Here is a 22179-nt window from a genome sequence, read left to right as displayed (position 1 = left end):
AGAGGATGCCCATCAACTGGGGAATGGTTGGACAAATTATAATATGATTGCAGTGGAATACTATTGTGCTATAAGAAATGATGAGCAGGTCCTGGGTTCAAATCTGGTCTCAGACAATTCCTGTATGACCCTGGGCAAGTCACTTAACCCCCATTGCCTAACCCTTATGGCTCTTCTGCCTTGCAACCAATACATGGTTTTGATTCAAGCACAGAAGGTAAGGGTTTATTAAAGAAAAAATGAGCAGGATGCTTTTAGAAAAACCTGGAAAGACTCACACGAACTATAAAAAATAAAGTGAGAAAACAGTACACTGAAGTAGCAACATTGTATGACAATTGCCTGTGAATGACTTAGCTATCTCAGCATTAAAAGGATCCAAGTCAATTTTCTGAAACAGAAGATGGTCTGGTCACATGGTGAAGGGGAGGGATAACAGATAATGGCCGGTATTTTCCATTGGTATCCTTTAGGAAGGGTCGGGAGAAAGTGAAGGAGATACCCGGCATCTGGGGGTATTTCCTGTGATGAACTCATAGGAGGTCCCCGGCAGGCGTCATCATCCTGGTTGGGAAGTTAGGAGCAGATCTACAGCACTGAAGGAAACATTCCAATTGAGGAGATCTTGGAAAGGTTTGAGTTTGTGCCCCAAATAAATTCTGGGGGTTCTTACCCAGTTCCCATTCTTGCTGGGGAGCTAGGTCTCCAGAACAAGACTCCATCCATGTTCCCCTGAGAGTCCTATGGTCCTCCCTAGGGGATCAGGGGCTCCTTTTTCATGCTATGGCTCCATGTTCCTCCCAATATCAATCGCCAATGATTAGTGCCCTAATATCATTTGGCCAATTACCCTAAATTAACTTTGACAACAGAGGCATTTAGAGGAGACCCAGGCAGCCTGTAGCGGGAAAAATAGATCTCTTTCTCCCCATCGGGATGCTTACTTTATTTATTGACTCCTGACTTGACTAAAGCCAGGAGGATTTGCTTCTGCTTCCTGTCCTTTTGAAGGAATGCTGGACTTTGGCTCAGCAGCTAACCAAAAGGTCCCCGAAGAGCTTACGGTCTAGTGCCGGAAGATGGTGCATCATGGGGTGGTACACAAGGAGTGGAGCCCACGGGAAGTGGCACGTACGAAAATAATTAAAGGTGTGGCAGGGACAGCAGAATGATGGCCGGAGAGCAGGGTGAAGACCGAGTCCTTAATTTCCAGCTCTATAATTTAGCCCTCGCCTCTCTCCTAAAGCCCGGTCGATCCACGTCATCCACTGCCTGCTGGTCCCAACCTGGTATCCTAGAGATGTCTTCACCTCCGCTGATGTCCTAGAGGTCACTTCAGCTCAGCCGGTCTGGAACGGCGCTCATCTTTCCTGCCTTTGAACTTCCCACCACCATCCCCCTGGGCATCGAGGCTCCTTACCTTGGGGTCAGCTCTATTTCTCATTCTCACTTACTCCAAAGAGCCACCCAGTCGCCAAACCTTGTCATCGCTGCCTCCATGACACCTCTCGAGCCGTCTTCTCTCTCCCCATCCAGCCGCCTCCCTCGTTCAGACTCCCGTCGCCTCTCCACGAGACTATGGCAGGCATCTTTGAATTCTTCTCCCCGAATCCAGCCCCCCCAATGCCAGTCTTTTCTTTCATGCCGGTACGAGTCCCCAGAGGGGACAAAATCCCACGGCCCTTGGAAATTGCTGAGCCTTTAAAATCCTTCACCCCGGCGCCCCCCTCCCACTGCGTTTCTTGCCTCAATGCACATTATTCTCCCCGGTGGGTCCGCCAAATTGTCCTCCTTGCTGTTCTTCATACAAGTCTCGCCCCTGAGCATTTGACCGGCTGGCCATCTTCTCCAGGAACATTCTTCCCCCTCCTGCCCCTTTCTCGGAATCCTTGGCTTACCTTTTAAATAGTATAATGGGCTCCAAAGGACCCTCGTGGCGTGTTCCTCAGCTAGCACTGATGAAGCACCTACTAGGAGCGAGGACCTACTCAGTGCTGAACGCATGAAATGCTCGGTGGACCTGAAGCTGGCCTCTGACCGGCGGATCGAGGCTAACAGCTGGCCGCCTCTGGAGAATTCATATTATTCCCAGCACTTCCCTGCGATGCGATGTGGGGGTTTTCAGTCACGTCTAGGACCCCCTGTGACGCCATTTGGGGTTTTCTTGGTAAAGATACCGGCCTGATTTCCCATTTCCTTGTCCAGCTCATTTTACAGAGGAGGAAACTAAGGGACTGCCCAGTGCCCGAGGCTGAGTTTGAACTCGGGAAGATGAGGCTTCCTGAATCCAGGTTGGGGCTCGATCCCCTCAGCCACCGGCTACCCCGAGGATTCTTCTGCTAAATAATGGGTGGTTGCTTACTGTTTGGCAGAGGGAGATCTCGCCCCCCCCCCCAAACTGCTCATCTCTTCCTCATCCTCAGAAAAAAGGAACCTTTTGCAGTTTAGCTATGCTTTATGCATCATTTTAAAGTCAGTTAATAGAAATAGCCGTTGAATCCTACACAAGAGTCAAACCTTGGAGATTAAATGGGGATTCACGGGTAAGAACAGGTCCATTCACACAGGCAAAAGCTTCCAAACCGGCCAAGCTTCACCCGCGCCCCACCCCCGCCAGCCCCCTCCTCTAAAGAGCGTCCACCGCGGGAACTCTGCGGTCTTTGTAGATACAGATGGGAAACAGTTGCATCCAACGGCCACAAAGCTGCCCGGTGCATCGAGCCCCAGAGCGGAATCTGGGAGGAACTGAGTTCGGATCCTGCCTCGGATCCTTTATCCGCCTCTGTGTTCTTATGTGTAAAATGGGGGTTTATACCTCCAACCTCTCAGGATTATAATCCACTTAGATACTTATAAAGCACTTTGAATACCTTAAAGCGCCCTATAAATGCTAATTAATAGTAGAAGTTTAAGAAACACAATTGGGGATCACGGGTGGAACTTCAACCCACGGCTCCTTGACTTCATCACCTTCATCATCACTGGCCCCTGCTCCTGCCCTCCAAGGGCTGACAGTCTAACGGGGGCAGAAAAAGGCACCGAGAGGCTAAAAGGGGGATCAATTGAAATTGCCAACATGGTAGAGGCTCAGCAAGAAGGGGCTTTGGGAGGGGTCTCCTGGAGAAGGTGGGCCCAGAGGTGGTGATGAGAGGGGAGGGCACACCTGGCATGGGAGACTGCCACAGAAAAAGGCTCGGAGTTGGGAGACTGGAACAGGTCGCCCTGGTAGTCAGGCCTGGGGCTGATGTCTATTCCTTGCAGGGCCAGGCCTCTGCACTGTACTGAGAGAGGGGTGTGTGATGCCGCTACTTGGTGGATAATAATAGACATAGTAGGGGATGGTGAACGGGGCTCTCTGCAGTTGTTGGTCTGGTAGAGGCTTGGAACTGGAACCCAAGCCCTCCGCGCGGAAAGGCTCTGAGCACTCCATCCCCTCCGCCTATACAGCGCAGGCTTTTAGAGGTGAAAAGACTTCAGGGCAGAGCCGGAGGGCACGTGCTGTCCTGGGGGTAGGGGCTAACTGCAGCTGGGGGCGGGACTGGGGAAGCGCGAGCCTTGCCTCTCCACGTGATTTAGGAGGCCCCGCCCCTTCGCCCACGGCGCGCATGTGCAGGCCGCGTCAGTGATGGAGGAGAGAAGATGGCGGAAGCGGAGTGAGTGACTGGCTGGGGACCGCGGCCGCGGCCCGCGGGGCGAGGGCGGACGTGGGGCCGCGGCGGGGGCGCGCGCAGGCCCGACTGACCGGCGGGGGCGCGCCCTGGTGGGGGTGCTGACCTGGGCCCGGGTCCTCCTCCGCGCGGCTTGGCGGGCGGGCTGCGGGCCGGGCCTCCTCGGGAGGGGCCGGGCGGGGCGGGGCGGGGCAAGGGAGGGGAGGAGCCGCCCCGTCCTGCCCCACCCCGTCCACAGTCACCCGTGGGCCTGACGTGTGTGGGAGGCTGTACGGGGTGCCGTGCTAAGGCCGCACGGCCTGCTCAGGCGGCGAGATCCCTCTTACCTCGCAGGTGTTCTTATGCTTCTCCTACCCTATCTCAATTTCCTTTTCTGCACGGCCGGTTGCCCTTAGGTTGCCAGTCCGGGGCCTGCGACTTTATTGGGTGTGGGCGTTGGGGGGCGCTTCCTGGGGTCCCAGCCCCCCCGCTGCTGGGCAGCCCCGGAAGCCGGTCTGCACGGGGTTACCAAGGAAACCAACGACCCAGAAACCCGACATCCGAGTTGTTTTTGGTTTTGTTTCTTAAATTTACTTCCCCGGCTAAGGAACCCCCTCACTGCGGGGGAATGCCCACGAGAGACACTCTCTGGCTCCGCAGCACAGAATGCTGGGCCCTGCGGGAGGTCTCGGAGACTACACCGGAAATGAAATAAAATGAAATAAACCATTATGAATTATGAGGGATAGGAATACAGCTCCCCGTGGGCATTTGAGGGGGATACTGAGGCCCATCACTCTCCAGAGAAATCCGGACTTTGTGCGCTGCATTTATAATGCGTGGAAAGCCCTTGGCAAACTTTAAAGAAAGACCTTGTTTTAAGGGCATCTAGTTTGCACTGTGGATGTGACCTCAGACACTTCCTAGCTGTATAACCCTGGGCAAATCACCTAAATCCCATTGTGTAATCCTTACAGTTCCTCTGCTGGAGAACCAATACACAGTGTTGATTCTAAGGCAGAAGGCAAGGATTTAAAAAAATAAAACTTTTAAAAATGTTCAATTGTATTCCCGACGCACTTCCTTCTAAATTCCTCATTTCTTTTTTAGTTTTAGTTTTGGTTGTCCAATTATAGCCAGGCTTTATTTACTGTGTGCTCTGAGAGTACCCAAAGGAGTCAGCCTCCTGCCTCAAAGAACTTACCTGGGGGGGATGGCAAGAGAGACCCAGAAATACCCAGCAGGCTAATAGATGGTGATTTGGGCACATGGGCACAACAGCAGGGTGTTTCTTCCAGGTGCCCTGAACCTTATCTCTTAGAATGCAGAAGTTTGTTGTTGTTTTTTTTAAACCCTTACCTTCTGTCTTGGAATTAATATTGTATATTGGTTCCAAGGTAGAAGAGTGGCAAAGGCTAGGCAATGAGGGTCAAGTGAGACCATCTGGTGTAACTCATCTTTACAAATGAAGAAATTGAGACCCAGAAAAGTTGGGTGACTTGCCCTACGTCTTTTTTAAAACTCATACCTTATGCCTTAGAATAAGTATAGAAAGGGGGCAGCTGGGTAGCTCAGTGGATTGAGAGCCAGCCCTAGAGACGGGAGGTCCTAGGTTCAAATCTGGCCTTAGACACTTCCCAGCTGTGTGACCCTGGGCAAGTCACTTAACCCCCATTGCCTAACCCTTACCACTCTTCTGCCTTGGAGCCAATACTGAGTATTGACTCCAAGACGGAAGGTAAGGGTTTAAAAAAAAAAAAAAGAATAAGTATAGAATAAGTATTCCATGGCAGAATTTAGATAACTGGTGTTAAATGACTAGCCTAGAAGCCTTAAGTCTTACCAAGAAATACCATGTGAATCAGTGCATATCCTGCCTACTGCACCAGGTTGGTGAAATAGGTTAATGTAGAGCTCTGGTCCATATGGTTGGATTTCATCAAAGGTAGAGGGTTTGGTGTTAAAAGAAACATAGTTCCTGATTTATAGAAGGCTTTTAAAAAAATTCCATCTTGGAATCAACACTTTGTATTGGTTCCAAAGCAGAAGAGTGGTAAGGAAGGGCTAGGCAATGAGGGTTAAGTGACTTGCCTAGGGTTACACCGATAGGAAGTGTCTGAAGTCAGAGTTGGACGTAGGACCTCCCATTTCTGGGCTTGGCTCTCAGTTCGCTGAGCCACCTAGCTACCCCCAGAAGCCTTTTAATAGAATGCTTCATTATATACAGTTAGGCTAATGTGAAAAACTTGGGAAGTAGGCAAATATGATTTAAGGCAAAGGATGAGTTATTAGGAATATTGCTTTATTTTGAGGGAAGGAATCAGCAGTAGTATTACTTGGTAGTGGATGGGTTAGAGCAAGACCCCATGGTTGATGGTACCAGCCTAAGGCACTATGGCTTATGGATTTAGGGGTACAAGACTTGGAGTTTGCAGAAATAGTAGGAATGTATATATAGTATGTATCATTATTTTCTAGTTCAAGGGCCCTCATATGGTGAGATATTTCACCCTTGTGTTTTACTTCTAATACAGTGGAGGAAATAATTTTTACCATGGGAGAATAACTCACATTTCTTGCTGAAGACATTGAAATAAAAGCTTTGATGAAAGATGCCATAAGCATGTAAAATGCGTTTTTTTTAAATTATGTTTTAAGATCAGTAAAAAAAGAATTTAAAAATTAGTCTATGTGGGATTTTCAATACATCAGATCAAACTTTTTTTCATTTAGTGCATTTAAATTCAAGCATAATTCATGTATAAACTTTCATATGTAGTTATTTTATGAAAATCTAGTTTTATTGATAATAAAACATGAGATTTGTACATAAAGGGAAGCAAACTTATCAGTAGTTTAAAGAGTGCATTAAAATCATCATGCCACATTCTTTTCTGTGAAATAGTAGAAAGAACTCTTGTTGTCTTCTTACCAGTGCTGTTGATATGTAGTGATTCAAATTTCATTTATCTCGAAATTGCAGATATCTTCAGCCAGATAAAGTATCTTATAGGGAGAAATCTATAGCAGTGTTGTTACTAGTTTCTAGCAATAGAGAAACCCTGAAAGTTGACCAGAAATAAAATGTTAAGAGTTGCTTGTATTAGCAAACCACATTCTGTCAGTTATCAGGATCTTGACTTCAAAACAAATTTGCCAGGTCGGGAAAAATCAAGAACTCTTGGTCTATGAAGGAGGAAGATTCAGTAAATGATGCTAGTTATAAAAAATTAGCATGTGCTAATTCCTTAAGCAGCCCCTTTTTAAAACAATTTTTAAAGGGAATTGGGGGAAGTTATTGACAAGTTTCTTTGTTTTCTTTTTTTGCAATTCTCCCAAATCTGTTATATGACATTATTGTTAATTACACTATAATTAAATTTCATTATATACAGTAAGGCAGTTGGGAAGTAGGCAAATGTGATTTAAGGCAAAGGATGAGTTATTGAGAATTTTGCTTTATTTTGAGGGAAGTGTAGGCTGGGACAAATAAGTAAAACTAAACTACTAGCCAAGAACTATCTGAAAGAAGTCCCATGGGACCTACTTTAATGAATTGGTAGGAATAGTTTTTATTTGTGATTAGCAGATCTGTTATATTTAAATAATTGCTGCTAAATACCAACATGAAGAATCTTAAGGTGGTAGAAGACTTTTTGCTGCTCTCTGTGATCAGTGGAAATCATAATCTCTCTTGTTTAATGTAAGAGTTGATTAGAGCAGTGTTGTCAAACTCAAATAGAAATGGGGGCCACTAAACCTTACTGTAAGGATGCCTTTGGACCACAAATTGACTTAGAAAAGCACGTATTATGCTGGCACCTTTGGTTGTTTTTTTCCAGAGGTTCTGTATTTTATCTCTGTTTTGTTTAAAGAAAAAGAAGTAGCTTTGGTTTTGTTTTAGAAATGTTGTGTGCACATTGATATTTTTTCCCCTCAAAGACAATACATTTTGTAACTAGATTGATTAGTACTTGCCAGTTGGACTGTGTGCCTTGTAAAAGTGTTTCTATACAGAAAATTTGAACAAGTTGGAAGACTCAACATTCAGTTAGGAGAAATACTGTATGTCAATCTATGAATAAAAGGCAGCTTATTTCTTGAGCCACTCTAGTTTCTGGTTAGTTTATTTTTTTGGTAGGAAATTTTGATATTGATTGGTTCAGAGCTGAATGGTTGTTTTACAAAACAGTTTGAATAATACATTACTTTGCTGAAAAACAAGTGTAGCATTACTTAAACATGTACTGATACCAGTTTTTGTATGAGGGAACAGGGTAGGGTGCCTGGTGAATTTTTGTACTTCTTGAAAGTTTATATATCCTGAAAGTGTTTTTATCTGTTGACAAATAAAATGTCTTCTGCTTCAGAAAATAAAATAAAATCATATTTGAACATTATCCACAATCTATTTTATTAAATGTTTCCTCATTCTATTTTAATCCACTTTGGGCTGCATCCCAGAGTTTTGCAGCCATGTTTGACAAGCCTCTGGATTAGGCGATCTCCAAGGTCCTTTTTATCTCCAAAATTCCATGATTTTGAGAGATCTTAAGGCCTTCTTCCTGTAATTTATTTATTTATTCATTAAATAAAAACCCTTACATTCTGTAAGGGCTAGTCATTGGGGGTTAAGTGACTTGCCCAGGGTCAAAAAGCTGGGCAGTGTCTAAGGCCAGATTTGAACCTAGGACCTCCATCTCTAGGTCTGGCTCTCAATCCACTGAGCTACCCAACTGCCCCCTGTAATTTATTTATTAATACCAATTTGCTTTAAAAAACTTCATTGCTAATGCAAAGATGGACTTAACATGCTTTGGATTGTTAGAAATTCTGAATTATGAAGTATGACTATAGGTAGAATTTTGTATTCAGACCTGTATTTGTGGGCACCTCTGTTCAGTTTGGGCCTTGCTAAATCCATAAAAGCATGAGTCCTTTTTTGTAGTAGCTATATTGTATTTATTTATTTATTTGTTTTCTAAACATTATTTTATTTGGTCATTTTCAAACATTATTCATTGGAAACAAAAATCATTTTCTTTTCCTCCCCCCACCCCCACCTCTCCCATAGCCGACGCATGATTCCACTGGGTATCACGTGTTCTTCTCTATATTGTATTTAAAGCACGTTGATAGCAACAGACATTGACCTGATGTCATTCCTTGTGTTCTTTGCTAGATTTAAGGAGCTACATAATAGTATGGATAATGAAGCAAACCCAGGAACATCCTCCATGTCTACAACTCCTAGCAGTACTGCCATCACCACTACCAGCACTTCCTCCTCAAGAACACCACAACCACAAATCTCTGTATATAGTGGCTCTGACCGACATTCTGTTCAGGTATGCCAGAAATTTCTAGGAGGCAGAGGAGCAACGGAGGTCTCTTTGTTTTACTGCAGAGGGCCTGGGGGCTGGGAAGCCATTGTTTAGTTTCCCTCTTTCAAGAGGTCCTTATAAGACTCACAGGAGGTCTAGGTAAGGTTGTTGCCATTTTGCAGAAGTCAAGTGTAAATGATGCTTTCACATCATCTGAGACTACGTAAATATATAGCTTGTAGTGTCTGGGCAAGTGGGAGAAGTTAGGGTTTGAGAAGGCCAACTGAGCTTTCAAGATCATGGGGAATGCTCTGCCAGTGCTGAGGGTGGGTGGGAAATTCACCTGCTGGAAGCTGCTTTGGGATCTTCTTGTCAGACCCAACCCCAGATTCATACGTGAAAAAAGCCCTTGGTTTTGGGGATAAGCTTTTTGGAACACAATAAAATATTCCAGGATGTTCTAGGGCCGTGTTGGCAAACCAATAGCACACGTGCTAGGGGGCAGCATGCAGTCTAAAAGGTTTGCCATCACTGTAGATGTCAGTTGCCAGCAAAGCCCTTGCTGTGCCTCCTTTGAGCAAAAAAAGCGGGATTCTTTGTTCCTCTTTTCACATGTGCCCGTGTCACTGATCTGTTTGTTAAGGAAGAGGCTCACATTTTTTTCTTTGCCAATGGACAAACATGTGAAGGAATGAATTCAGTGTTCATAGCCATGAATAAAGCAATCTCTAAGGATTTCCATTCATTGTGCATCTTCATTAGATATTCAGAGATGGGGTTGATATTGGTGAAATATTTTGCTCAGTCTGAGTAACTGCAACTGAAGGAATGTTTGGGATCTGGTTTTAACATTAAGAAAGGCATCTGTTGGGTCACAGTTCCCGTGTTCTCTCCGACTCTGCTCTGTCCACTGCTGTGAGAGTCCTCCCCGGCTGGGAAGCTCTTGTAGGAGCTTGTGTGTTCTCTTATGACATTTCTCTTGTGCCTTGTCTCTGCTGACTCCCCGCTTCCAGGTCATTCAACAGACTCTGCACCGGCCCTCCAGCTCTGCGGCACAGTATCTGCAACAGATGTACGCCGCCCAGCAGCAGCACCTGATGCTGCACACAGCTGCACTGCAGCAGCAGCACCACCTGAGCAGCTCCCAGCTCCAGAGCCTGGCCGCTGTGCAGGTCAGGAGCAACTGGGGAGAGGGGGAAGGGGACACACTGGGCAAGGGGCAGCTGTGGATCAGTGCCATGGGGGCCAGAGGCTTCTAGAAGCCTTGAAATATTTTGGAAGTACATTTCCATTGTTATTAGGTCAGAGCCTAATGATCAGTTTTTTAATAAAAGTAATTTTGGACAGAACCCCAAACTATCCCCTCCTGGTGGGTATAAAAGATCTCAATGGGGTGGAAAGGTCCCCGAGCCCTGCACATGATCCAAAGAACATGGAAACAAGAATAAGCTGATTAGGGCAGGACACCTTTCAGAGAAGACATAGGAGCTGCTTAGATTCACAACTGGGAGGGAGGAAGCTCCCTGCAGCAATCCTTAGACATAGCCTCAGTCCTTGGCTGTGGTCTCCTGGTAGCAAGGACAGGGGGTTCAGTTCCCCAGTCATTCGGGATGAGGTTCAAACAATGATCCATTTCCATATTCACCGCCTTCTTTAGAGTTTGTGCAGAACTGAGAAAAGCCTGATTGAAAGTGCTCTGGGGCATTTAACTAGACATTAGCATCCCATTTATATCCCCCCAGAATGGGCCAACAAGAGACCACCAGAGGGTGGTCACCTTTGCTCACCCCATCTTACCTGATTTCTTGGTCTATAGCTATCCCATTACTATCTTCTCTTATAACAAAGTTTGTTTCCTTGTAGTGGAGCAGCCTGAACTTTCAGTCCATTCTTTGAACGAGATCCTAATACCCTTTCCCACATCATTCTCTGTTGCTGAAGCATCTAAAAATGTATGTGCAACATGCAAATTAAAAAACTAGAAAGTGAGCAAATTAAAAATCCTCAGATGAAGACTAAATTAGAGATCCTAAAAATCAAAGGAGAAATTAATAAAATTGAAAGTCAAAGAACTATTAATTTAATAAATAAGACTAAAAGCTGCTACTTTGAAAAAACAAATAAAATAGACAAAGTACTTGTCAATCTAATTTAAAAAAGGAAAGAAGAAAACCAAATTGACAGTATCCCAAATGAAAAGGGAGACCTCACCTCTAATGAAGAGGAAATTAAGACAATCATTAAAAACTATTGTGCCTAACTATATGGCAATAAATATAGCAATCTAGGTGATATGGATGAATATTTACAAAAATATAAATTGCCTACACTAACAGAGGAAGAAATAGACTGCCTAAACAATCCCATATCAGAAAAAGAAATTGAACAACCCATCAAAGAACTCCCTAAGAAAAAATCCCCAGGTCCAGATGAATTCACAAATAAATTCTATCAAACATTCAAAGAACAACTAATCCCAACATTATACGAACTATTTGACAGAATAAGCAAAGAAGGAGTTCTACCAAATTCCTTTTATGACAAAAATATGGTACTGATTCCAAAGCCAGGCAGGTCAAAAAAAGAGAAAGAAAACTATAGACCCATCTCCTTAATGAATATAGATGTAAAAATCTTAAATAGGATACTAGCAAAAAGACTCCAGCAAGTAATCACAAGGGTTATCCACTATGACTAGGTAGGATTCATACCAGGAATGCAAGGATGGTTCAATATTAGTAAAACTATCCACATAATTGACCATATTAACAAGCAAACCGACAAAAATCACATGGTTACCTCAATAAATGCAGAAAAAGCCTTTGACAAAATACAACACTCATTACTATTGAAAACACTAGAAAGTATAGGAATAGAAGGGCCTTTCCTAAAAATAATAAACAGTATATATCTAAAACCATCAGCAAGCATCATCTGCAATGGGGATAAACTAGAAGCCTTCCCAATAAGATCAGGAGTGAAACAAGGATGCCCATTATTACCTCTATTATTTAACATTGTACTGGAAACACTAGCTGTAGCAATTAGAGAAGAAAAAGAAATTGAAGGTATTAAAATTGGCAATGAGGAGACCAAGCTATCATTCTTTGCAGATGATATGATGGTCTATACTTAAAGAATCCTAGGGAATCAACCAAAAAGCTAGTTGAAATAATCAACAACGTTAGCAAAGTTGCAGGATAAAAAATAAACCCCCAGAAGTCATCAGCATTTCTATATATTTCCAACACATCTCAGCAGCAAGAATTAGAAAGAGAAATTCCATTTAAAAATCACCCTAGACAATATAAAATACTTAGGAATCTATCTGCCGAGACAAACACAGGAACTATATGAACACAACTACAAAACACCCTCCACACAATTAAAACTAGATCTAAACAATTGGAAAAACATTGATTACTCATGGGTAGGATGAGCTAACATAATAAAAATCCTACCCAGATTAATTTACTTATTTAGTACCATACCCATTGAACTACCAAAAAACTTTTTTACTGAATTAGAAAAAACCATAACAAAGTTCATTTGGAAGAACAAAGAATCAAGGATATCCAGGGAAATCATGAAAAAAATGAGAAGGAAGGAGGCCTTGTAGTACTAGATCTCAAACTATACTATAAAGCAGTGGTCATCAAAACAATTTGGTACTGGCTAAGAGACAGAAAGGAGAATCAGTGGACTAGACTGCGGGTAAGTGACCTCAGCAAGACAGTCTATGATAAGCCCAAAGATCCCAATTTTTGGGACCAAAATCCACTATTTGATAAAAACTGCTGGGAAAATTGGAAGACAGTGTGGGAGAGATTAGGTTTGGATCAATATCTCACACCCTACACGAAGATAAACTCAGAATGGTTGAATGACTTGAATATAAAGAAGGAAACTATAAGCAAATTAGGTGAACACAGAATAGTATACTTGTCAGATCTTTGAGAAAGGAAAGACTTTAAAACCAAGCAAGAGCTAGAAAAAAATCACAAAATGTAAAATCAATAATTTTGATTATATCAAATTAAAAAGTTTCTGTACAAACAAAACCAATGCAACCAAAATTAGAAGGGAAGCAACAAGTTGGGAAACAATCTTCATTTCAGAAACCTCTGACAAAGGTCTAATTACTCAAATTTATAAAGAGCTAAGTCAATTGTACAAAAAAATCAAGCCATTCTCCAATTGATAAATGGGCAAGGGACATGAATAGGTAATTTTCAGGTAAAGAAATAAAAACTATTAATAAGCACATGAAAAAGTGTTCTAATTCTCTTATAATCAGAGAGATGCAAATCAAAACAACTCTGAGGTATCACCTCACACCTAGCAGATTGACTAACATGACAGCAAAGGAAAGTAATGAATGCTAGAGGGGATGTGGCAAAGTCAGGACATTAATGCACTGATGGTGGAGTTGTGAATTGATCCAACCATTCTGGAGGGCAATTTGGAACTATGCCCAAAGGGTGCTAAAAGATTGTCTGCCCTATAATCCAGCCATAGCACTGCTGGGTTTATACCCCAAAGAGATAATAAGGAAAAAGACATGTACAAAAATATTCATAGCTGCGCTCTTTGTGGTGGCCAAAAATTGGAAAACGAGGGGATGCCCATCAATTGGGGAATGGCTGAGCAAATTGTGGTACATGTTGGTGATGGAATACTATTGTGCTCAAAGGAATAATAAAGTGGAGGAATTCTATGGAGACTGGAACAACCTCCAGGAAGGATGCAGAGCGAGAGGAGCAGAACCAGGAGAACATTGTACACAGAGACTGATACACTGTGGTACAATCAAATGTAATAGACTTCTCCATTAGTGGCAATGCCGTGATCCTGAACAACCTGGAGGGATCTATGAAAAAGAACACTATCCACATTCAGAGGAAACACTGTGGGAGTAAAAACACAGAAGAAAAGCAACTACTTGAATACATGGGTTGAGGGGATATGGTTGGGGATGTAGACTAAATGAACATCCTAGTGCAAATATCAACAACATGGAAATAGGTTCTGATCAAGGACACATGTAATACCCAGTGGAATTGTGTGTCAGCCACAGGAAGGTGGTGGAGGGGAGAGAAAGAATATGATTCTTGTAACCAAGGAATAATGTTCTAAATTGACTAAATAAATTAATGTAAATTTTTTTTAATGGACATATTTCACTAGCAAGAGATCCCCAGTTGTTGCTGATTCTTGGTAGGGTTTCCTGAAATCATAAATTTGTCCTGGACAGAAGTGAGGAAATGGAGTTCTGATGGTTGCTCACACAGTTCCAGTTTCCCCATTGTGTCAGGGAGGTAGCAGTAGAGTCCTAGACTGCTGGACAGCATAGCTAGTCCAATAGAGCTGAGCTGGTATAGCCAGGAAAGAAAAACAAAAGATGCTTCTTCTGTTTTTTGTTCTTAGTCAGGAGCCATGCTAACCATAACGAATTATAGAGCCACTACCTTCCTTCCTTTCTTCCTTTCTTCCTTCCTCCCTCCCTTCCTTCTCATTAACTCAGTTTGGATAATGGTTTGTTTTTTATTTTAAATCCTTACCTTCCATCTTGGAATCAATACTGTGTATTGGTTTCAAGGCAGAAGAGCAATAAGGGCTAGGCATTGGGGGTTAAGTGACTTGCCCAGGGTCACACACAGCTGGGAAGTGTCTGAGGCCAGATTTGAACCTAGGACCTCCCATCTCTAGGCCTGGCTCTCAATCCACTGAGCTACCCAGATGCCACCTGGATAATGGTTTAACTTCAGCTTATAAGAAATATTTTACTTTATCTTTTAGGCAAGTCTGTCCAGTGGGAGGCCATCTACATCCCCTACAGGGAGTGTCACACAACAGTCAAGCATGTCCCAGACATCTGTAAGTGCCCTTAACTGTTTTGTGGTGCTGAATCTTTTAATTATGTTTAATTAAAGTTTTTTAATTATGGTTTCAAAAAATAAAAGATTGTTTAACTCATAAAGAGCTTAGTGAAAGCTCTCAGGAACAGATACATAAAAAACAAATCTTAGTGGGAATACCTGCCTAAAACTGATAACTATTATTTTGAGACCCCAGTCCCAAAACTGTTTTTTGGGTATTTCTTTGGGTGATTAGTCAATTTTTATAGTTACCCCATTGTATGCAGAGTACTATATTAGGCAATCATATCCTGTTTTTCTTCATTAACTACATGTCATCATTTTCTGTGTAAGCAAATACATATATCTAATTTTGTGCAATTGATATTTTTAAAGTTTTCATTTCTTAATGTGGTTAAATAATTTGAGCCAAACTTGCAAATATCCTCTTATAACATTCTGTAAATGAATTATTATAATGTAATTATAAGTGAATTAGTGTAATAATTTTTAAAGTATTCTTATACTTTTTAGAGCTTTTAATAGAAATGTCTTGTATTTTGTCTGAAACTTTTCTAGCACCTTTTGATATAAACATATTGTTTGATTGTTTACATTATTAACATGATTTTTTTTTAATACTCATTATCTTCCTCATGTTAAACCAGTTCTGCCATTTTTGGTATAAATATATTCTGGTCATAGTGTATGATATTTTTAATAGGTTGTTATAGCTACTAATATTTTATTTAAAATGTTTCCAAGCGGTAGCTGGGTAGCTCAGTGGATTGAGAGCCAGGCCTAGAGATAGGAAGTCTTAGGTTCAAATCTGGCCTCGGACACTTCACCGCTGTGTGACCCTGGGCAAGTCACTTAACCCCCATTGCCTAGCCCTTACCACTCTTCTGCCTTGGAACCAAAACAGTATTGATCCCAAGACGGAAGGTAAGGGTGTATAAATAAAATAAAATGTTTCCACCAGTGTTCATCAGGGATATTGTTCTATAGCTTTTTTTCTCTGTTTATCCCTAGTTTAGATATCGAGATTGTATTTATATTATAGAATGTAATTGAGAGGATGCCTTATTTTCTTGTTGTTTATGCAGTAGTTTTATTTATTCTCTTGCCTCTCCCTGAAATGAAAATTCATCTTCTTAACATTTGCATTTTTTTGGTTATATGCTATAAGGCTTTTAGTCATAGAAAATCAGCATTTTCCTAAAAGAATTATAGTTTGAAGGTTACCTAAAGGGCAATAAATAATTATGGATTAGGTTTGAACAATTTGTGTCATACATTATTGAAAAAGAATTGCCCGAGAAAACTGGTGTAAAGGATGTCACCACAGATAAAGGACTGGATAGAAAGGAGGGCCAGCTGTGCAGCAAGAATGAGGGATAATTGGCAGAAAGCATATGCTCAACTATTATCCACCTTGTGTCAAGAGAATTAGAGAAGGCACCCAGTATGTAGATGCTTTATGTGAACTCAGTGGATGAGAACTGTACAGAATATAAGGGCATGCAGCCTGAAAGGGAGCACCCAACCTCTTGGAGATTATGGTTCTGTCAGTGTCTGCCATTTGGTACTACTTTGATGCCTTATCTTGACATGAAGATGTCTCCACATTCCCAAAGTCAGTGGAGTGCAATCCGGAGCCAGTCTGAAGATAGACTGAGTTTGGGCCCAAAGACAGTTCCTATTAAAAATTACTCAGACTTAATTGAACTGAATCAGCTCCAAATCCATTCCAACTAAAGCCTTTTGTGAGTGAATGTTCAAGTGCATGGGAAACTAATCATAGGAAGATAAGTTATAGTCCATCAACTAGAAATTTTACTTCCAGGATCATTTCCTTATTGGTCTTTTCCCATAATTTTTGGTTCATAAGATCATAGGTTTAGAGGTGGGTATCTATGTGTGATTTGAGAGATGTTTTCTTATTGGCCAGAATGGAATCATAAGGACAGCTTTGGCCTTCTTCCAGGGGTGGTCCTTCTGCAATGCCCCTAGAAATCATTCCACAAATTATTTTGACTATCTGTTATTGCCCAGCACTATGGGAAATGCTTTGAGGTGTGTGAATAGTGGTAAGTACAAAAACTGCCCTCAAAGAATTTATAATCCATTTGAGGATATAGGACTAAAACACAAGAAACAATCAGAAGGTAATATTAGAAAGTAATTAGAAGGTAAGGCTATTTTGCTTAGGGACTAGAGCACCAGGCTTGGAGATGGGAGGTCGGGGTTCAGATACTTCCTAGCTGTGTGACACTGGACAAGTCACTTAACCTCTATTGCTTCACTTAGTGCTTGTCTGCCCTGGAACTGATACTTAACATGGATTCTAAGACAAAAGGTAAGGGCTTTTAAAAAAAAGAGAGAATATGAGAAATCACAGCATGTGGCATCGTACTGGTCACATTTTAGGCATTCAGATGCTAATAACTGAAAATATATGGCAGTTCTTCCTAGTTACTAGTTCCCCCTCCCCCCCATCCCCAATCTCTTATTCCCCATTGCTTTATATTACTTGGATATATTTTGTATTAGCTTATATGCCAACAGTCAGTAAACATGAAGTACCTACCAGGTGCCAGGTACTGTATTAAGCTCTAGGGATATAAAGAAAGGTAAAAGACAGTCCCTGCTGTTCAGATGAGATGCAGACAGACTGAATTGGAAGCAAGCAATAGAGGGAAGGCACTGAGATTGAAGGGGGTGCAGGATAGGTAAACTTTTAGTTGAGACTTCAAGGAAGTCAGAAGTTAGAGCCGAGAAAGGAGAGTGTTCTAGATGAGAGAGAGAGACAGAAAAAAGAGAGAAGGAAGAAGAAAGAGAGACAGAGAAAGAGAGGGAGAGGAGAGAGAAGAGAGAGGGAGGGAGAAAGAAAAATAGAAAAGGAGGGAGAAACAGAGAAAGAAAGGGAGAGGGAGAGAGAAGAGAGAGGGAAAGAGAAGAGGGAGGAAGGGAGGGGGAGAGACAGAAAGTCAGAGAAAGAGAGAGGGAGGGAGGGAGGGATGGACAAACAGCTGATGAAGAATGGAATGTCTTACTCCAGGAGCAGCCAGGAGCCAGGGCACTGGGTCACTGGGTGATAGAAAGTGTAAGAAGCTTGGGAAGGCAGGGACAGGCTGAATTACAAAGAGTATGCAGCTGCATTGTTTGTAGAGGTGGAGGAAGCTCAGGGAACATCTAGTTGGGGGAGGAGAATGTGGTACTTTAGCAGTGTCTGACAGTTGAGGATGGTTGGGAGTGGAGCTTCGAGGCTGATCGTCCAGCCATGAGCTGGGGAGGAGCCACACTGAGCTGGAGAGGAGGGGGGCAGGGTCAGACTACAGAGGGGATATCCAGGAGCTGCTCCCCTGCTGACATCTTCAGACTGTGGCCAAAGACTGGCTATGGGAGTGGCAGGAGGGAGAGAAGACGTGGGAGGCTGATCCCCAGGCCCAAGTGCATGGTGTCAGGATGATGGGAAGTGAGGAAGAAGGGAGGGTTTGGGGGCAAAGATAACAAGTTCAGCTCTGGACTAGGCAAGTTTGAAGATGTTCACAGGATATCTAGTTCAAGGTGGCAGATGGTTGGAGGCTGGTCAAGAGGTTAGTGCTAAATGCGTGAATTTGATGGAGGTGGTTCCCAGCAGGGCCTGAGGTCACCAAGTAAAGCATGGGGTTTGGGGGGGGGGAGGCCCTGGGATGCCAACCCTTAGAGGGGGCAATTGGGGAGAGTGATGAACTCAGAGCATGGGGGTTGGGAAGGGCCCCTGGATTTGGCTGCTTTGGAAAAAGACAGGTGTGAAGTCAGAGGCCAAATGGAGCGAAGCAAAGCAGAGGAGAGGAAGTAGAGGCACCTAATGGGGACAAAATGTGGCCAAGAATGGAGGAGTGAAGGATGGACTTGACGAGGGATTTTTGAAAATGAGCGAAGGGAGAACAGTGATGAAGAGGGGACCAAAGGGAGGTCTGGTAGATGGCATTAGTTCTTCAGCAATATCAAAGGTGAGAAGGCTGGGACAGGACTCCTTGCTCTAGCAAGGGGCTTTGTTTGCAGTGGGTGAGGGTACAGGGAGCAAAGGCAGAAGGTGGGACAGTCCTCAAGCCGAGGCTTGGCCCAAAAGACAGGGGCCTGTGCTAGGCAGGGGATTGGCTCAGTGGGGTCCCTGGGGGATGGAGGGGGATGCTCTGGGAGAGGCCTACAGCTCTTAGGCATGCATGAACAGGGCCTTGTTTGTGGACAGAGTGGTGGAATGAGAGATGAAGTGTGGTCAGCTAGGTCCAGCACAACTTTGTGGCTGATGGGAAGATGTCGTTGCAGAGCAGGGCTTAACTCAGGCTCCCCATCCCCAGATGCAGAATGAGTGGGAGCTCTGGTATCCCCAGGCCTCTTTCTATAGCTCAGGAGCCCCAGCACCTTCCTCTGGGCCCTCCCCCCATCCTGCCAGCCCTCTGCACCCACTCGCCTCAGACCGAGAAGAGTCTGGGAAGGCTTGGTCATCGGTCCACAGGTTTGCTGCTCTATGTGCTCCCACAGCCTTTGGCCATTGCCCCTTCATTCAGGGAGACATCCTGGTCATCAGGCCCCTTTCTGGGCCCAGCACCAAAATTCTTCTGTGTCAAGCGCACCCAGCCCGCAGATTTCATCTAAATCATAGCACACTGCTCTATGCCCTCCTGCCTGCTTCTCCCCAGATGTTGGGCAGATCTGCGCCCTCCCCTGGCTTCCAAATGCCTCAGTCATCCTGGGGCCTCCTTAGGGAAGGGCTGGCCTCCATGGCAGCATCCTCTTCCTTCCTCCTCTTCCCCTCAGTGTGATTCCTCATTTCTCTTCTGTGGCTGTTGCCTTGTAACTATTTTTAAAACCTCAACCATGCAATCATTTTTTGTTCTAAAACCAACATCATTTTCTGGGGGAATGTGCTGGGGAGGAGGGGACAGGGAACTGCCACAGCGAGCCTTTTTCCTGAGTTCGGATCTGACCAAGTACACTTCTCAGTTTATTCATCTGTGAAATGATCTGGAGAAGGAAATGGCTGACCACTCCAGCATCTCTGCCAAGAAAACTCTAAAGAGGGCCTTAAAGAGTTAGATGTGACTGAAGTGACTGAAGAGCATCATTTTCTCTTGGGGTGGCCTGTTGGTCGTTCTATGCCTTTGACTTTTCAACATGTGCTGGGGCACCTATGAGCTTAAGTGATTCTGCTTGCTGCCATGCTGAGGCCTGGGTTGGGAGCCCAGGCCTGCAAGGCCAGACCTTTACCCTGAGCGCAGTGCTCTGGGCACTGTTTCTCCCTGTTTCTGCTGCACATCAATTTTCTGGAGCTGTCCAGGGCTTTTTTTTTGCCTGTGGAACAGACTACACAGAAGCATTCTTGAGGATTCGAGGGATTGCTTGAACTCCCTGTTTAGTCGGGGACGGCCTGGCATTGACCTGTCCAGAGACTTTCCAGCTCTCTCTGTCCTGTGTGGGGTAAAAGGCTGAGGCTCTTGAGCAGTTGGTGACTTTTTTTCTCCTATAGTTCAAAAGCCCCCTGTTTGATAGAATATGCAAAAGGAACATTAACTGAATTACAGGCATATTCTAGTTACTAAGTAGAATACTGAAATAATGCTGTATTAATATGTACAAAAGCCAGAGAAATTATATATGACTTTTTTTTTAATCATTTCCCTTCCATCTTAGAATCAATACTTTTGTACTGCTTCCAAGGCAGAAGAGCAGTAAGGGCTAGGCAATGTGGGGTTAAGTGACTTGCCCAAGCTCACACAGCTAGGAAGTGTCTGAGGCCAGATTGGAACACAGGATCTCCTGTCTCTAGGCCTGACTCCATCCACTGAGCTGCCCAGCTGCCCCCAATATTTGCCTTTTGAAGCATTAGACTTTTTAAAAATAGACTGTTATTTTTCTTTAAAAAGGACCTGATTATTATTCTGTACATACTATTACTTGCTTAAGTGCAATTATTGTGTAAAAGTGGGGGGACAACAAAAAGAACCGAGCCGTTTCTACTGAAAGCATTTTTATTTTGTATTGAATAAAAAGGGTAATGAGACCCTTGCTGAAATTTTGTTGGGGGCCCGCAGTTTCAATTTATATCATTAATTGCCTGATTGTAACATGGTCTAATTTGATCACTTTAAAGCAAAAGATTTGGCCTGTGACCAAATATTTTTTCTTCCTTAGATCAACCTCTCTACTTCTCCTACACCTGCGCAATTAATAAGCCGTTCCCAGGCTTCCAGTACTACCAGCAGCAGTATTACCCAACAGACTATGTTACTAGGGAGTACATCTCCTACCTTAACGGCAAGCCAAGCTCAAATGTATCTACGAGCTCAAATGGTAAGATATGAACTGCCAGAATTTTCAGTATGTGGTGTTTTTTAGATTTAAGAAATTTCTGAAATGATTGGTGGGTCTGTTTTCCTCATCTGTTCTAGATAATGATAAGTGTCAGGTAGCTTAAATATTTTAATAAAACAGGGTATCTACTTTTTATTTAAGTATTAAACTCTGTGATTGAAGCTAGAGAAGTTTCCCTTAAAACAGAAATGTGGATTTTTTTCAGGGAATAGAATTTCTACAAATTTGGTTGGAAGCTTGAATCTGAAAACAAGGAATCCAATTTGGAGATTTGCAAATATTTCTTACTACAAAACTCCAATCAGGATGAGGTCTTCCTGGATAATTTTTGTAGTTATTCCATATTTCTTTCATATTCTGCCAGTTTAGATAGCTATAGATTTTGTTAATCAACATTTATTTAGCACTTATGGTTGCTTAAAACATATGCAAGGTACTGAGCTCTTGTTTGTAATAACTTTTTTCCCCCTTATTTGCCAAATTTTATAGTTTGATCAAGGAACTAAGAATCTAGACTGTGTTTATTACTCTGGTGGCAAACTACCTGACAGACTTAATGGTATTCATGCTGTAGGAAGTGGGGCAGACTGAAGACCCCACATTTCAATCCTCATGTCAGCCCCAGAAACTTCCAGCCAAATTTCTAACAAGAAGCAATATTATCTATCGTTGTTATTCCTAGATTACCACCATGGATTTATCAAATGTCTATTTTTAGGATTTTGACTAATTACATTTTCTATCTACATGATACTCTTTCAAGAAACATTAAATTTATAGCCTTTTTGGCTGATCATATTCAGATGTGGTTTTTATGTCATGAAATGTTAGTTCTCCTTGTAAGATTTACATTTTGATGTTAAAATTTCATTTAATTTAGTATGCTCTAAAGAACTTTGACAACATACATTATTGATAGTTTTAGATGAGCCAAAAAAATGCTTTTGAGGTATCTTATGTTTACCTAAATATAAATTCTAAAGTAGGATA

At 42.9% G+C, this 22179-nt stretch overlaps 1 protein-coding gene across 4 annotated transcripts in view; it reads left to right on the top strand.

Moving 5' to 3' along the window:
- The first annotated feature begins 3559 nt into the window (after positions 1-3559).
- Positions 3560-22179, top strand: part of PHC3 (polyhomeotic homolog 3) — a 63607-nt gene continuing 44987 nt past the window's right edge. For 2 of the 4 annotated variants that reach the window (XR_008913904.1, XM_007502238.3), the window contains exons 1-5: positions 3560-3653; positions 8830-8995; positions 9985-10143; positions 14771-14848; positions 21010-21168. Coding sequence is in view for 3 of the 4 variants with exons in the window: in XM_007502238.3 (XP_007502300.1) it covers positions 3640-3653; positions 8830-8995; positions 9985-10143; positions 14771-14848; positions 21010-21168 (576 nt within the window). In the remaining variant the exon portion in view is untranslated. The remainder of the gene's footprint in view (positions 3654-8829; positions 8996-9984; positions 10144-14770; positions 14849-21009; positions 21169-22179) is intronic. The other 2 variants (XM_007502237.2, XM_003341874.3) reach the window with 1 other exon arrangement.

The sequence above is a fragment of the Monodelphis domestica genome, chromosome 8 (genome assembly GCF_027887165.1).
Source record: "Monodelphis domestica isolate mMonDom1 chromosome 8, mMonDom1.pri, whole genome shotgun sequence".
In the NCBI taxonomy this organism is placed as follows: domain Eukaryota; kingdom Metazoa; phylum Chordata; class Mammalia; order Didelphimorphia; family Didelphidae; genus Monodelphis; species Monodelphis domestica.
This window is presented reverse-complemented; position numbering and strand designations above follow the sequence as displayed.